Source organism: Diuraphis noxia, unplaced genomic scaffold (assembly GCF_037042655.1).
Source record: "Diuraphis noxia isolate RWA-SAM2 unplaced genomic scaffold, SU_Dnox_SAM2 contig0001, whole genome shotgun sequence".
Taxonomy (NCBI): domain Eukaryota; kingdom Metazoa; phylum Arthropoda; class Insecta; order Hemiptera; family Aphididae; genus Diuraphis; species Diuraphis noxia.
Window position 1 is genome coordinate 90095880 of NW_028301711.1, and position 19359 is coordinate 90115238.

The following is a 19359-nucleotide window of genomic DNA, read 5'->3' on the forward strand; positions in this document are numbered from 1 at the left end:
ATATTTTATAAAATAAAAACTTCAGAAGACTGTATTGCATCGTAAAATTCTATATTCAAACTGGTTGATATGTGTAATTTGATTGGAATTTCCTTAAAATTCAATAAATGCAAAGTAATGACATTTTTCATAACACACAGTTGTAATATTTTTTATTGCTTAATGTATATTAAATTCTTGCCCCGAGTAGAACAAGTAGAAGAATTTATTAGGATTCACATTTGTACCATATTTATCATTTAGTATTCCTGTTGAGCGCATCACATGCAAATCACTACGTAGGTACACTGTGTTTTATTCGACGAAATACGTCGAAGTTTGATCAAGAAAATTACCTATCAATCATTAGTACGGTCAATTTTGGAATATGGCTCTGTTTTATAGTCTCCCTATATTCAAAAAGACATCCAAAGAATTTAAAGGGTCAAAATTGTTTTCTTGCTTTCACTGGGTATGTTTTAAAAATTACTCACTCTCCTCATAACTATTCATCGGTATCGAACTTCTTAAAATTACCTTTCATTGAATTTAGAAGAAATATGTTAGATATAAGATTCTTAAATTTTAGGGAAGACATATGCTAGCCATTTACTCAAAAGAATTAAATCTCGTATACCTAGATATGAGTCTTGCAGTAAATACATTTTTGAAATCAGCACTCGTAGAACAAATTATCTATACAATTGTCCTATCCAAAGAACTATGCTTAAAATTAACTAAGACCCGAAACTTTTGAATTTCGAGTCAAAAGTGAAGAGTAGAATAAATCTTAGACACGGACCACACAATGTTTTGTTGTAACTTAATAATAATAATAATAATATGTATATTAATTATATTTTATTAATTTTTTATCTTTAATACTTATCAATATTTATGTATTTATCTTTGTTAATTGTCGTTTGGCGTAGAAATATATAAATAAATAAATATAAAACGCTTATTAGTTATAATTAGCTATATTATACTGTTAATATTTGAGACATATTTTAAGTCAAGTGCTTAAGGTATAATTAAAAAAAAAAATATATATATATATCTTAATAAAATAAGTAAATTATACAGATGGAAAATATTTTAAATTTAGCAATATTTATTTTTAATTTATTTTAAGTGAATACCTTAGTCCATAATACAAAAGTAAACATAAAAAGTACATTTTAACTTAATTGAAAATATTTATTTTCCTACATTTTAATAATAATTTATGAGTATAAAATATAAAAATACACTTTTAGTTAAAAAAAACTTTTATTTGCTCAAGTAGGTATTATTTTTTTAATAACATTACAAGTTATAAAAACTACAAGTTATCAATTAATATAGGTTTGATACTAAGACAGCTTTAAAAAAAAAAAAAAAATGATTCTTTGTAAAATGATTTTAGTATTTTATTAAGATTTAGTTAGTTTTTAAGATACAATAATTTATTTTTATTTTCAGATAAAATAGTGCGTTTGTCAACAGTATCCAGTTATGGTACACTGCTATTTATGACACCAGTGGGACAGTCATATTCTTGTCAAAAAGAAATTAGTGTGGTATTGAGTGACCAAAACGTACCTACGATGAAAGGATACGTATTGCTCCGAGCATTTACTGTGCAGCCGTTCATATTTAAAAATAATGAATTTGGACCAGGTAAGACTCATTAAAAAAATTCTCATTGAAATTAATATTCCCTTCAAATATGATAAATTGACTTTAACTATAGTATAAATGTTCCATATTTTTTTAAAAAGATATTCGTTATTCACTTTTTATAATTTAAAATAATAGTATTCACTAAATTATTATTGAAATGAAACTCGTAGGTATAATGATGCTAAATAAAATATAAATCACATCAAACAAGTTTATTTTTTGTATTACTGTTATTATTTTGATTAATCAAAAACTCTTGTATATTTCAAATGATATTATAAAAGTCTTTCAATAATTCCAAAATTATCACTTCTTGTATGCAATGTTAAATAATCATGTTCATGATGAAAAAAACTATTAGAAATCTAAGATAATTTTTCACTAGATAAGTCACGTAGGTTAGTGGAACGCTGGAAATCTATTATAGGTACATCTATAATCGTTGTATGATCATTATGTATCACTAAGATAATATTATAGTATCAAATTTTAATGAATAATATAAAATTAATGATATATGTTAATTAAGTTATATATGATAATATATATTATTTAAATTTTACATAAATAGGAAAAAAAAATTGATACTTATTAGTTAGTAAAGTTAGTTATTAGTATACTCAATTACTGCAATATCGTTAATATAAGATTAAAAATCAATGTTACAATAACGTAAATAACAGTATAATAATTTTATTTTAAATTTTAACCTTATAATTTTTAGATTCTGAGCGGAGTGAGGAATATATTGATTTTACCATGATGTGTGTTTTTTTTTTTTTTTGTGTATGTCTGTCATCAGGTTTTGGGGCAGTAAAAGTGCTTCGATTTTCAGCTTCAGAAACACTTCGTTCGATCAGAAAGAGAATCTAGTTGGTACTTTGCGGGTGGGGGGAGTCAAAAGTAATAAACTCTCAATATTTTTCTAAATAATCGTAATAAACAAACTAAAATTAAGGGAAAAATGGGAAATTTTACGTACAATCAGTCAAAATCGATTTTGGTTTTTGATGTAACTTTAAAACAAATGACCATACATGAAATTTTCACTGAATGTTTATATAACTATAATCTATTTACCATACACTTTTCAAAAAATGTCAACTTAGGTTAAACTATTTATAGGCATATGCAATTTTCGATCAGTATTAGTTTTTTTAAATTGATATCGATAAAAATGTATTTGTTTGGTAGAAAAGCTTCAAAATTTAATACAATGTTTCTAGAATATTATTATAATAGCAGTTTAAAAATAAAAGAAATTAATTGTCACATTTTTTTTTTATAAGCATTCTAAATTCGAGTTTTGACAAAATACGTAAAAATCACAAAAATTCGCAAATGATTTTAAGCTAGAAATGCATAAAAAATGTTCTTTTTAAATCTAAAATTTAAAAATTTAATACAAGATTCCTTACAAGTTTGTCAATCTTTATCAAAAAAAATCAAATCAAATTCTTATGAGCGTTTGAAATTTAAAGTTTTACAACATTGGATTTTCACTAGATTTCTCATATACCGATTTTCTAATTTTTGTGTACCGAACTCTAAAACAAATGACCCCAGATACTTGAAATTTTCACTGAAATGTTTATATAGGCATTTTCTATATTTTATAAATATTTTGATTAGTTTTGAGCTGTTTACTGGCATTTTAATTTTTCAAATTTTTTAGTTTTTTTTTTCCTATAAATATCGATAAAAATATCGAATAACCAATACGTTGCGTAGAAAAGCTTGAAAATTTAATTCAAGACACACATTGTTATAAAAGCAGTTGAAAATATTAAAAATGCATAGTCACAATTTTTTTTTAGCAAGGTTAAGGTTTACAAGGTTCACAAGCATTCAAATTTTGAATTTTGACAACATACGTAAAAATCACGAAAATATGCAAATTATTGCATATTTTGCAATATTGTATATGCAAAATTTCTTTTTATATTTAAGATTTGAAAATTTTTAATAATCTATAATTTATCCTAGATAGATAAACTGTCTCTGTTTGGAATCGTTTTTCGTATACAATGATATAAGAGCGACACGCGACATTCATGACTTATCAGCTTTTTTATTGTTGGTTTGTATTTATTATATTATGATTTACTCTATCTGGCTAATGTTCTGATATTTATTTTAGACCGCAATTTCTGTTATATTTTAACACTTTGGATGGAGTCTACAATTATTACGGTACATTTTATAAAATGATGCAGATAATAAATGAAATATATATATAGGCTTATTCTGGGCCTTGTAGGTCCATCGTCGCTTCCACTACTCATCATGTATCTCTGTTTTTAGCAAGTTGTTCTCTATATCTATTCCCCAGGTGCTTGAGATTTCCCCTAATTAGGTCAATCTACCATCGTCTTGGGCATCATTTTAGTCGATTTTTGTCTGGTTCCAAATCGTGGTCTCATACACTATTTGTTCATCCATTATCTATACTTGGCCAGCCCAGCTTATCTATCTGCTTTTAAGAATTTCAACTATTTTTAGCTCACTGAATATTTCTTTTAGTTCTGAGTTTGTTCTTAGTTCATATATCTTATTCTCTTTCTTGTTTATTTTAGGTCCGTAGATTGTACTTATAATTTTTCATTTAGGTACTAACAGTCTTTTTTATTCGACTCTGTTGATGCCCACGCTACACACATATATAAAACTGTATGTCTAATCACTATATAAATTGTAAGTTTCGTATTTTTGTTTAATAACTTTAACTTAAATAATGGTACAAGTACAAAATATCACTAATTTCCTGTCATTATTCTCCTATCAATTTCTCGGTGGCTATTTGCTTTTTGGTTGATATCTACTCCTAAATATTTAAAATTTGATACCCTTACAAATGTTAAGCATCCAACTACTACCGAATCTTGACTATGTTTTCTTCAAGATATTATTAAGCAACTCAATTTTTGATCATTAACTTGTAGTCCAATGGCTTTCTGACGTCCATGCCTTCTTCAGTTCCTCCTATAATTATTATATAATCTGCGTATGATGGTAATGTTATTTGACGGTCTTCTGCTATGTTTAGACCCTTGACATTATCAAGTACCTCTCTCGCTACTGACTACCACTACTATAGATAACCCTCCAATTTCCAGTTTCTGAGATTCCTTCCTTCAGCCACCTTCCTTCTTGAATCGCTATAATGAGAAATCGATATCGCTATTATCGAATATTTGGACCTATATAACATTCCCACATTCCGAGTTACAGTAGTAAAATCTTCAAGCTCCACATATTTCATCCTAAGTGTATTATTTGGTTGCTTCGTAATCATATTTTTTTTATACGCCGTAGAGTGTTCAGTACTACGGAACTCTCATTAATGGAGAGCCCAACGGTAACTTGGGAGGATCTATGGGTTTGTTAAGCCTGTTACTTTATTCAGAATACACCTGTAGGGTTATACTATATTAAAATAATCAATAATTATTAAAGTAATCTCTAAATCAAAATCACATTCATAATAATAAAGATATACTTAAATGGTATATTAAAGTTGATATTAATAAAACTTTTGGTTTTTTCGACGTTCATTTTGAGTATGTATTGCTTGGAATCAAAATTTTGGAATTTATAACATAATATATGTATAAAAAAAAAACATTTAATATACACATAAAGTTTTAATTATTATATTTTTTAGTTAACCCACGACAACATAGGCTAGGGATGGCGTCGGGGCTAAGCAATGTGAAAACAGTACGGCCTCCATGTAGTGATTTAACATTTAAAAAAAAAAATGGCTAGGGATGGCGAACCTTTTGATAACTGCATTTCAAATCAAAGTGTTATTATTTCCAATTTCTGATACTTTTTTTTTAAAAACCAAGTGATATATTATAAATTCTCTTTTGTTTTTTTTAAACTTAATTCCGCTTGTTTACATCACGTAAATATATTATATAAATGTATAAACATGTGCTAGATATCGAGAATAAAATACGTTTTAGAAATAAACATATATTAAACCACTACCTCAATATCATACAGTTAACTAAACATTGGACTGTATTTTAATCGTGTTATATAATATAATATTCATTATAATGCATGAATACATTGAATACATCTTATGCATGACAGCCACTAATTTTGATTTTTTCCCACACAGTTTACCGTCTGTACAACTTAGTAAAAATTACGTGAAAAATTGAAATACACTATATAGTGGTATATTACCAATAATCAATGTAATTAATTGCATGTGGACAATTTATTATGAATATTATTATTTTATTTAATAAATTAGGATGCATATGAATAATATTTTCCTCAAATCGATCACGTTACGTATTTAATCTTAAATGTGATATAAGTCGTTCATCTATAATATTACTTATACAAATTTAATTCTTTGTGTATAGGAAATGTATTTAATTATTTCCATTTTTTGTATAATTATTTTGATCCAAATATTTTATTCAGTGGAAGCAAACAAGTACTTCATGTTATTCAATTGGACTGCATTGAAGATTGGATAGGTAGATATGCTTAGTGGGTAAAATAATAGAGTATACTTTTTAGACTTTCTGCTTTAATTTTATTTAACTCAGAAATTTCATTAAAATATATTTTATATATAAGTAGTTAAGCCTGTTTGACAGTATTTCGAAAGGGAGATGTAGATGTTTAATCAAACTGAATTGTCAGTTTTAATTTTATTCGCCACTGTTATGTGTAAGCGTTTCATACATTTATATTAGACCATATTTTTTTCAAATAAGATATGTAGATTAGCGTACTTGACAACGAGACCGAATCCTCGGACGGAAATTTGTTGATCCAGAAATTCTCACTTTGGCCGTTGAACAAAGAATCCTCTTAGCCACGGATGTAGAGCAGTTGCTTATATTGATGCATTCAGGCAGAAACTTTTTTTTTTTTTACAAAAAATCTATGTAATAACATAATAACAGTATTTGATAAATTATAGTAATCTGTAGTTAGGTTAGCCTAGTAAATCCACGTATCGTTTAACCATATAAAAAGCTTTTTTGCATATAATACTTAAAAGCATGTCCTGATTCTATTAACCAAGGATAACAATACGCTTGTACACATCACCTCCACTAATTTAATTTAAGCTCACATGGTGGTTTATAAAACATAATAAATAAAAGTTTAATGATGAACCTACATATATTCTGATTAAAACAAATTCAAAATCATATTTTAAAAACTCAAATATATAAGAAATACGTATAAACGTATGTATAAAAATCTTAGGAATTAAATTTAAAAATATTTGTTTTCCGAATTTATTGTACATAGTACCTAAAACATTTTCAAGAAATAATATGGTATAATTTTCAAATATCCACGTATACATTTGAATATAAAGTATATATTACGATAGTTTAACTTTATTTAACTAGCCCATTATCCAAAACCGAGTACACTGCATGCTCTACTTTAATGGGAATTTTTTTATTTTTCGATTTGCTAGATCATTAAAATGTCATTAAAAATTGTTTTTACAAACATGAATTTCATAAATGGATTATTTTTAAGCATTTGAGTGATATACAGTGTAAGAAAGTGACTTTTTCCTGATGTGTACATTTTTGTGTAGCAATATATATGTGCAGAATTTTTTTAAATTTTAAATAATACAATAATAGGTATTATTAGTATGTATATTATCTTCTTTCAAAAAAAAAAATTGTATTTTTATTTGTTATATTTTAATTTTTTTATCATCATAAACTCAATATGTTTTGATTAAATCTAATGAGAATTTTATAAAACAAATATAACATCAAGTCAATTTTAATTTGGCAAACGTTTTAATTTCAAGAATATAAGTAAAATTATTTAAAAAAATAAATGGATATTAACTGTTGTAGTTAACTCCATAATGCACAATTTATTATTTTTTTACTAAACAATTCTAATTACTTAAGTAATAATTAGTAAAATATTGTTAATTTGTGTTATACTTATCTTATATTTTATCCATAAGTACGTATAATTATAATACCTTGATTTTGGTTCTAATTTAATCACTGAAGAGCTTTACTTTTCAGAAATGGAAAGCAATAATATATGTATTTTCATGTATTAAAACAATATAAAGGAATGTGAATTAAAAATATACTGTTTGTCGTTGATGCCATCGCCACGGGTATTAATAGAATACCTGGAAAAAAAGGCATGATCAATATTTGAACTTTCTTATAATTAATGCATTCCAATTTTAAAAATAGATATAATTCACCATAATATTAAAATTGTAATGAAATATCAAAACAACATGAGTAATTTCCGACTTGTATATTAATGAACAATAATATTTTTCTTGGTATTAATACATCATATTTTTTTTCAAAATGTTAATTATTTACAAATTATGATACATGACGAATAATATTAATTTTGTAATAAAAATTTAAATAGTAAATTATGGATTTTCACATCTCAGCAACGAAATTCCAAGTTGGGATAATGCTCAAATTTAAATGGGTCGCCAAGTACATACCTATATAACATGTGTGGTGTGTCTCAAGAAACAGGATACACTTGATTACTTACTACTACCCTGTAAATATCTTTAAATTCTGTTTACGGGACATTACACTAGACTAATCAATTATAAATTCCGATGACCAACATTTTTTTTACTCGTGAATTTGACGCATGTGCAACACCACTTCAATTTTTAAATGGCGACACATTGGTATGTCCATTTAGAATGGGATACGTGGATTTCATTTGGTTAAAAGGAAGTGAGATAATTATTCACAAATAAACTTAGAGTTAGGAATTTATTTGTACCAACATTACTATGGTAGAGGAGGAAAACTTTGATAGACTCAAAACATACAACCGAAATGAAGAATAGATAATTTAAAAAAAAAAATTAATTTTGATAATTTTGGCACATCGACTTATGCATAGTATTATCATAGTCTTCATAGAGGCATTTTTTGTTCATTTTTTCCACGAGTACTTTTTTTATTATTTGACCATTCACATTTCAAATGTGTTTAAACCACTCTATTCTTTTATTCCTGATAAATTCTATAATGTTTGGTCTGCATATTTCTGTAGTTCTTCATTTTTTCTTCTATTATATGTATTTGTTACTTGGTTTAATCGTGACTCGTGTTTGAAATATATTCCTTGGATAAAATGTGTCCAACACTTTTCCCGCCTTACACATATACAGCGCGGCGTCCGTTAAAAGTAAAAGTACATTATTGCGTATTATACCTTTCGGCCACAAAACACCCATTGCATTATTAAATAATTTACATATAGTTTTGTGGTTACATTGATCTAATTTTTCACAATATAACAAGTAACAACAATGGTTCAGATGGTTCAGTGCTCAATTTTCCTACAACAACATTTGCGATATATCGACCTTCGGCGTCTGTGGTTTCATCTATTCCAACCCAATAGGCTCATCTCCAATGATATTTTAAATTTTCGAGATTTTCTTCATAAACCACACTAACATAATTTTTTCGAAGTGTACTCTCGTTGGGAATTTTATGACCAGTATATTTTTTCATAAAATTTTTAAATGCAACATTTTTCAATTTAAAAAGAGGAATTTCTGAACGTATTAGTACACGACACAAATCATCATTAAACACTGACTTACTATTAGTAGATGCGGATGATGTAGAAATAACATTTTGTTGAAATATAAGCTTTCTGTCTCTATTGCCTCTATGTTTACTGGTATTGACGTGCTGAATAACTTGACCACGTTGGTCGATAGATACTGATTTATCACAAGACTGACAGTATAAAACTTGCCCATCACTTCTAAAAGTTTCATTCGGAAATTCTTCCAAATAAATACTAACTTTTGTCTTTTTTGTGCGAGTGACTTTGGGAATATTTAAAATTTAAATAGTTAACACTATTATATCATACAAACTGACACAATACGAAAATAACGTGATCGAATAACGCTCATATGAATACTGATCAAAAAGTGAACGCATATACTCGTATACTGAAATTACTACCTACCTACTACTTAGATAAGATATCGAATCGTTGTCATTTGATTCCAAAGGCGTGTAGTACAGAGACCTAATCGTATCGCATATCGTATTGTAAATACTAAAATAAAAACGGTTAAATATTCTTCAATAATACATTTAAATACAGAATTCGTATATTTATTTGTAAAATAGTTAAAATATACATGAAAATTCTACTATATTACATAATATATTTATTTATTTCTAAAAATATTTAATTATTCTAAAATATTTAAAATAAAATTAGCATCAGATTACTTGAAATTAAATGAAACGTATACATATATCGAAAACTTTCCGATGCTATTACTACATAAAAATATTTATTTAAATTAAAATCCGTTCCCTATTAATGACCATGTCTCACTCGAGTTCGCCACTAATGGTAGCAAATAGGTATGGTATAAGCGTATCTTTGATGTCCATGATATTAATTTTAATTTAAGAGCTTCATTATACTATAGTAACATCTTTTACCACTCATGATTCTTTCATTTATCTCTTGGTGTATCGTTGAAGTTGTACCACTACTCCGAATTTTCAACTATCTACCGATAGATCATTTATCTTTAAATTGGTTATTTAAATCACCATGTACTTAGTTTTATTTTCATTTAAATTTAAGCCCATTAACAGGCTTGCCTTAAACAGTCTCTTAGATTTCTGGACAACTCCCGCTCTAGTCTCTCCCATCACTACAATATCATCAGCGTAAGCCAACATCGCTGATTCTCCAATTATCTCCATTTTTCGTTGTTCATGAATATATCTTACTATTTTTCCAAGAGCTAGGTTGAATAATGTAGGAGACAGTGTGTCCCCCTGGAACAAGCCGGATTTTAACTCAAATAGCTCAGAATCATTCTCCAAATTATCTTCTCACCGCACATTTTTGTTAAATACACATTCATTCCCGATACTTCAAGTGTTTTTAATCCTTTACATAACTCGCCCCTATAAATATTACCATATGCCTGTTTGTAATCTATAAATTCTAAAAGCAGATCTACACCAAATTCATGATACTTTCCATGGCTTAAGAGAACGCCACATTCGCATGTTTTGTCTTCGTCTTACTATTATGTAGTTGTTAATATTAATACCCAACGTCCGGTAGGAAATACCTCTATATTTTTATTCTTTTACTGGACTTCATTTTGAAATATAAGACAAATAATAGCAGTGGTTCATTCGTCTAGTATCATTTTTTTTTTCACATTTCTCTAATTAATTCTGTTAATTTTCTCTTTAACGTTGTCCTTCCTTTCTCAAACAGTTCTGCTACTATACTATCTTTACCTAGCACCTTATTATTTTTAAGGCCTTTCACTGCTAAATCAATTTCTTCATGAGAGAATTCCTTAATTTATAGTTATACTATGTAGAATTATATTTCTTAATTTACCGTGTTGTGAAATGGTCTGTTTAGTAGCTTTTCGAAAAAATCGTGGTTTGTAGCTCGCTTTGATGTTACCAGCTATTTTGAAGAATGTTTTTGTATCGCAACTATTGATCTCTAATTTTATGATCACTTCCTTTTAAAATATCAACATTTATCTTCTTAAAATCTTGTTAGTAGTCTTTATTTGTTCCATGTATTTATCTGTAGCATCAATTGATAGATTCTGAAGAGCTGTCTTTCTAAGATCATTTATTTTATATATTGCTTCTTTATTGAACCAGCTTTTCTGCCCCATTTTTTTTACTATACCAAAATTTATGGTTCGTGCTTCATTTTCTCTTCCTGGTTCCTTGATCACCTTGAATATTTCCATGAACTTTTTCAACAATTCTCTCTAGAACTTTGGGGTAGGCTAAACTCTGTAAGTTGGGTTTTTCTCTAGGTATTTTTTACATGTTATGTACTCTACCATTTGGCGATACCCATGTGGATTTATATATATATAATATATATTATATATCCTTTTTCGGGAGGAACGTACTACTTATTGTAAATTTTTTTGACGTAGCAAAGCGTATAAGCCTAGTAAATTATTATTACTTGTCTCATGTAGACAGTCTGGCCCAATTATGGGTTTGTAAATAGCATCTCTGCCCACTTTAGCATTCATATAACCTACAACAGTTTTTATAGAGTGTGTTGGTAGGCTGTTCACCACTCTATCTAGGTCATCATAGAATTTTTCCTTAGTTTCGTCATCTTTGTTCTCCGTAGAAACCTAACAATTGATTATAACCAGATAAAATAACCTCTCGGCGATCTTAATGTATAATATCCAATCATCCACAGATATGAAAGTCTGTATGTTATGAATCACTTTATCATTAAGCAAAAATTCCACCCCATTATTGTGTTTTCTACCGTCAGTTTCACTGTAAAATAGTTCCGTATTTTTTTTCTTCATGTTTTCAGTGTTAGGTCATCATGTCTCCTGCAGTGCTAGAACGTCCAGTTTATACGAATTTTTCTAGTCCATTAAATATTTAAAAGCTCTTGGTTTTTTCAGTGTTTCTAATTTCCCAAGTTCCTAAACTAAATTCAGTTTCAAATTCAGTTGTTTGACGTTATTAATCCAGTTAGTTCCAAGGCCAATTTGAAGGTTTCTTAACAAGTGTTTTTCCCAAGGTTGGGTCATTGGCCCAACGCTCAACCCCAATTCTAGAGGGCCAATCCACTCCAACTAATTAAAGTAAGTGTAGAACTATTGCAATATACCTTGCAGTATATTTAACGGTGGGATCGCCACGTTACCGACGCTATGACTGGGGTCCACAGGTTTGTCACACATGTTACCAATTAAGGCACCCTACGCGGGGCTACCTACTATAATGACAAATAATAATAATAATAATAATAATAAAGAAAACCTAAGGTTCCTGGTGTAAACACCCACTAAGAAAGAATTTGTTTAGATTGTTTGTTTTATCGATTTTATCTCTGGAGCTATTTAACTGATTTTAAAATGTTTACCATCAGAAAGCTAGACAATCCCATGAATCTATAGGTTATCTTGATAAGTTACCCTTAATTTTTTTACTGCAAATTTGATATTTTCTATAGATATAATATTTTTGTGTATTTTATGGTTACAATTGTTTATACAATTTAGTATGGAACAATAAAAAATTAGCAATTTGTTATTAGATACCAATTTTAAAAACTGTTTCACTTTTAAAAAGCTAAAAATGCGATAAAATATTATGATTGTATAATATACTTTTAGTCCTGTATTTTAAATGACTGTGTTAAAAAATCTATTATGGAGATTAAGATAGCAGGTTAAATCCATGGAAATATGTCATAGAAAGTTTTGATCATAACTAGGAGGGTATAGTATAAACGATGAATTAACCAAACATTTTGAATCACTTAAAATGGGTATTTTTAACGGGTAACGAAGTGCACGGGGATCAGCTGGGAACTAATGAATTAAGAAGTACATTTTTACACTTTTTTTTTTTCCATAGAGAAGTGTTTCATTTAAATTATTCAACTGAATAAACGTTCTTGTATGAACTTAACATTGATAATTTCAGCCAATAATTGGAGCACTAGGGTATAGGCGAAGTGAAGATTTGAGCGAGGTGGAGACTACGTATCAAAAAACTGTGATGATACCTATCTAATTTGTCACAGTTGTATTTTATTTCTGTTCAGGTGAATAATCCAATTTAAACCTAAACAATTTTAATGACGAAGATAAAAGAATTGGTATCTTTAAGTAATAATACGTAATTAAGTATAAGGTCAACGGTTGATCTAAATTTGACCACTATTACATTGGCTCTCAATTTTGGGTAAATTTGAAGTCGACCCTTGAATTGGCTCCCGAAACTGTAAAATACTATTATATAAGCAGGAGTTCTCATATTATACGCGATTATTTTTAAAACTTCAACCTAGTCTAGCCTGGCAGTTTGCACTTAAATATAATCTAAATCTAGATCTATACTATTATTTATATAAATAATTATTGAATTTAATCTATAATATGATCTATGTATATATTAGCCAATAAGTATAAACCTAAAAAAATAGTTGAATATAATATTTTTATTTAAATTATCAATGAAAAATAAAAACGAAGCATAAAGTTTATATAGTCTGTGTTTTAATGTTTTTTTATCTAATTTTAATTCATATGATATACATGTTTTTTTTATAAAAACGTGCTCAGATATTATAATAAATGTTGTGATTAAATTTTTTAATTATTGTTAAGATTTTATAATTTCTCTTTTCTTGTGAAATCTTTATATTATATTTACTAAATAATCTAAAATAATTAACTAAAATATACGAATGTGATATCATAAACCATGCATTAAAATTAAAAATCGTTTTATTTGGTTATCTTGAGTGTAGATGTTTAATACACGTTTAATCGACGTCTACTATTCCAAACAATAACGTCTAACTGCAAATTATTAACAACATTTTGGTAACCGATATATTTTTGAAAAAAAAAAAAAAAACTTTAGAGCCAATTCAAAGATAATAATTGAGAGTAAAATATTGACTAACTGTATTCGGCAGCCAACTCAATTGCGCCACAAAATGTAATCATCTTTGTCGTCATAGTTATTATTTGAATATTTATAAAATATACATAATATATAATATGTACGTAAATACGCATAAGCGCATATTACATAATTGATAAAACGAATATTTAATTCTGTCATATTATCTGAATAAACGATTCCTTGGTATCGAATTTTAAATTTTAATATGAGAGTAAATTTAGTCTTAATAGTATTATTAAATTATTTATTTTATGAATAAACGCCTAATGGCTTTTACAAAGGTAGAAACAAATGATAATATAAATGTGTATGGTAATTAATAATTAAAACGGTAAATAACATAAATAAATAGTTTTTAAATATAAACAAGAGGAACTTAAGTACTGTATTAAGGCCAAAGATCAATATCATTATTACTTAAAGAGCGCATGGCTCTGACATAAGGATCATTCATTAAAAAATTGGATCTTAAAGTTGGAAGGAAGAATAGCTCTTGAGATCTAGTGTGAATACTTGGTATACGTATACTTATGCGTTCAAGAAGATGGGATGGTCAACCTTTCTCTGAAGTAGGTTAAACACAAAAAGTTGGTCCGTCTTTTCCCGCTTACTTTCTATAGTTTTCTAGTAAGCGGAGATTTAGTATTCACATGACTGGTGTGTAATTATGTTGATTATAAATAGTATGCCATATACATGTTTACATTTAGTGTAACTACAAAATGTGTTATATCTGTTGAAAAAAAAAAAATATTTCTATGTATGATTTGATGTTACAGCTTACCAGTGTTCGTCGATCGGTGCTGGTGCCATGCGAAACGAAACAGTACCGTTCATATTCGGAATCACTTTAGCCGCCGTCGCCGTACTAACGGTTGGAGGGTATGCGGTTTTCAGACACTTTAAAATCAAGAAAGTTCAGTACGATACGATGGAATAAATAATTGAAATCATGAGAATATTATATTATGTGCTAACCAACTGGGGTTTTTGTTTAAATTATAAATCATATCGTTTTTTAATATTTTGATCGACACAGCAATAATCGCATAGACGACATTTTTATTTTATGATATAGTTTATATAATATAATTAGGCTATTACTCGATCGATACTTCAACAACACATTTTGTGTATATTTTTTTCTTTGTAGAATTTCTGATACGGCTGATTTTTAAAAGAATATCTAACTTACATCTTTATTTTATGGGTAAATTATAGACACATATTTGATAGCTGTAAGTATGTATCGGTATTACAAACTTGAATAATTTGCATAAATTACTATTGTTATTTTTTTTTTTCATTTTATTGGTACCTAATCAATTTATAATAGAAATTTACCAGATTTAGATTTTTTTTTGAAAATCTTTAATTTTGTCTTATAACATCAGGACAAAAATTTAACCTGAGTCTAGATGATTCAATATCTGGTCAAGTTCAAACATTAATCTATACATATAAAACTAAAAATAATACACTTAAGAAGTAGTTCATGACTGAATTATTGTTTCATATTTATTAAAAAATTGTATTTCTATCATTGTGTTTTACACATAATATATTTAATCTTAATATTAAATAGTTAGCTATACTCGTACACAATAATTATTTAATGTTTAAACACATACAAATGTCTCATAAGTATCATATAATCTTATTACAGAGTTAATTTTTTACTATTCTACTTTGAACTTAATTTAAATTGATATTAAACATTTTTTTTTAAATTTATATATTACAATACCTACTGTATTATGTTCAATAATATGTCTTATTACAGTTGATGAAGTATATCCATGCTATATAAATAACTACCAATAGTGTAAAATGTGAATTAATAAGCAATTTTTAATTATTATAAATATGATTTAGTTTTTATTTTGTTTGTCGTGTTAATTTTACTTTGGGCTTACATTTTTAATGACTTTGTGCATAACTTGCAACTGAAACTACTGTTATTCGGAATGTCAATTATCTTCATAATATGCTTTTGTTTCAATGATTTATATTGCATTGATTTCATAAAATATCTTAAGATTCACATAATGTTGCTGTAAAAGAAAAAATTATTCATAATTTAACACCTAATATTACTTTACCCTTAATTGGCTGTTCATTACAATATTAATTACATTAGATTAGAAATATTATCATAGGTAGTTTCCAAAATGCATTTTATGTATACTACATTTATACTAATTTAATTCTAGTTTACCAGATTTCATTGTTGTAAGCAATATTGATAAATTTCTATAAATTGTCTATTTTTGATAGTTATCAAGTTAAATGCTTAATTTTGCATTTCAAGTTCTATTTCATATTAGATTTATCGTCCCTTTTGCTTATTATACCTTAGTTTTGCCTTATTCGAATGTCACAATTAATTGTCTTTTAGTATTTAACATTTATTTATTGGTATGAAAATGTAAACTTATTTGTAGAATTCCATTACTACCTAGTACTCATTGAATATTATTTGGATATTTTCAAATTTAGAACTATCGTTAAAACATACTGTCATTGTATTGAAAACAATATTGGAAATGCAATATTTTAATTAGTCTATTTGATACAATTATCATTAATTTTATTATTAAGTATTGTGTACAGTCTAAGGATAACGCCCATTATTAACTTGTTTAACTATTAAAATTGCGTACCTAAATCATAGTGTATTTAGTAAAATCCGTAGTCATATAGTGAACTCTAAGGGGCTATAAGTAAATAAAAAATTACTCAACTCACGATTCTTTTGAAAAAAAAAAAAAAAAAAACATAAGATTTGCGTTTGTTATAAGGACCATCATTAGCATATTATTAGTTCAATGTAAGGAATACGTTACTGTGTTCATAATAATCAAATCAAATTAGAAATTTCTTATCTGTTTTGAATCTTCATGTTACATATTTTACTTCATATCATCGTTTCATTATCCTTGTTATTAATTTATAAAATGCATACACATCACTTTATGACTTTATAACTTTATTACTTTATCAACTTTATAACTTTATAACTTTATTTATTACTTTACATAACTTTTATATTTTTTTTTATTTTTTAATGTACTTTTTTGACGGTTAATACGAGAATTAAATTCAACATGAGAAAACTATCAAATAAATAAGGTAGGTAGCATATTAATATAATATTATGAAGCCGATATGTATACTATTTTTTAATATCACAATATTAAAAAATTAAAAAATATAAAACTTTAGAATACTTACCTTTCTATCTGATATTATTGGTTAGGTTAGGTTAGGTTATATTAGGTATTATACGTTTTTTTTCTTTAGTTATAATCTATTCAATTTTTTTAATGATTATCATAATATTTAATTACCTAATATGTCGTAATTATTACATTTTTGCTAACATATTATAATTAAATCCATAAAATTGCGTAAATTGTTCGTTTGTGTGATCCAACGCTTACTATTTCAACATAATATATATTATTATAATCTTTATTGTAACATTATTCCTATATTAAACTGTGCAACAGGCACATAATAATTGTAATTGACACTATTTTTGATCATTTATAGAATACATATAAGATATAATTGTTTCGGTTTGGCCACCGTTTACATAAATATTAACTAACAATAAAAATAAAAAGTCAATACAATAATGGTTTTATATTGTCAACGAAATGCATATCGACGTCCTCGTCTTCCAACACAAATTTTAAGCATTTTAATATTTTACGTTTTTTATATACATATATATATGTATATATATATATATATTATATAATGTGATTTATTATATTCGAGTGTCTTTTTCTCTCATATTTACGGCGATGATTACCGTTTAATATAATATTTATTATACTATTAGTTTTAAAGATTGTTATCGTAGTAGTTAAATAGTTATAATGTATGTGTGTAGTCTATTTATTTAGCTGAGTCATAATATAGAGTTATGAATTATTATAATTAATAATTATTATTATTAAAACTATCACTATCATTATTGTTATTACTAATATTATTATTATTATTATTATTTCAATTATTATTATTATTATTATTATTATTATTATTATTATTATTTCTATTATTATTATTATTTTTATTATTATTATTATTATCATTATTATTTCTAATATTATTATTACTGTTATTATTATTATTATTACTGTTAGTGTTAGTATAATCTATTATATATTTATTATGAATTATTATTTTTATTATTATTATTATTATTATAATTCTAAATTACTATTTTTACTAATATTACTATTATTATTGTTCACACAAATTAAAACTGCAATAATAAATTGCACATCATTTAAATGCGTTTTTATCATTGTAAATTTTTAAAATTTTATGATAAATTAATATTAAGAGTCATAGAAGTTTAAATTTAAAAAAAATATCTTTATAAATACAACAAGTAGAAATCACATTAATTTTATAATATTGAACTTAAGGTGTAACTACACTAATTTTATTGAAATGTCACATCCAAGGTGTTCATTTTTATTTTCAATGCATGGCAATAAATATTAATGTATAAAAAATGGGACATGTACCAGTTGCCCTCAAAATTACTTTTTATACCAATCCCCCAAAACTACCTTGAACAAAATCCCCTCCACTAAATAAACTAGTTGCCCCCAACCGAATGTACCACAATCCCTCATATGTTAATATATACACAATTACAATATTATAAACCATGTAAAATATCGGGGTTAATAATAAATAAATAATAAATAAAATATGCATAAGCAGTGTAAGCAGTGTAAACGGAATCAAATATATAACTAATCACACACATTTTTAATTAAAAGAGCCAGAATCGAAATTTTATAGATAAATAGAAGAACAAGAATACCAGTAGATTAGATTTTGTAAAATCTGTTTGAAATTATTATCATAACTTATATCAAAGTTTTTACTATTTTTTTTTTTTTTTTTACAAGTTCCATAAAATCCCACATAATTGTAACGCTTATTATTTTATTGACTATTGTTTAATTTACCATTTTAAATGCAATATCTTCTATACATATATATATATAAATGGAATTCTGTCCGCCTGTTCTTTATGCATTCCTAAGCGGCTGGAACAATTGCGACGAAATTTGGTATACAGAGAAATATTAGACCTGTGAGCAGAAGATAGAGCAAGTTAAAAAGTGATAGGCCCAATCCCGAGAGGTGCTCAAACAGACATTTTGAGATTTAC

General features: G+C 26.5%; 1 protein-coding gene across 1 annotated transcript in view; it reads left to right on the plus strand.

Annotated features, from left to right (window-relative positions):
* Positions 1-18461, plus strand: part of LOC107161923 (lysosome-associated membrane glycoprotein 5) — a 39525-nt gene extending 21064 nt beyond the window's left edge. The window contains exons 7-8 of the mRNA XM_015508544.2: positions 1444-1641; positions 14933-18461. Of these exons, the coding sequence (XP_015364030.1) occupies positions 1444-1641; positions 14933-15093 (359 nt within the window). The 3' untranslated portion in view covers positions 15094-18461. The remainder of the gene's footprint in view (positions 1-1443; positions 1642-14932) is intronic.
* Positions 18462-19359: the final 898 nt, after the last annotated feature.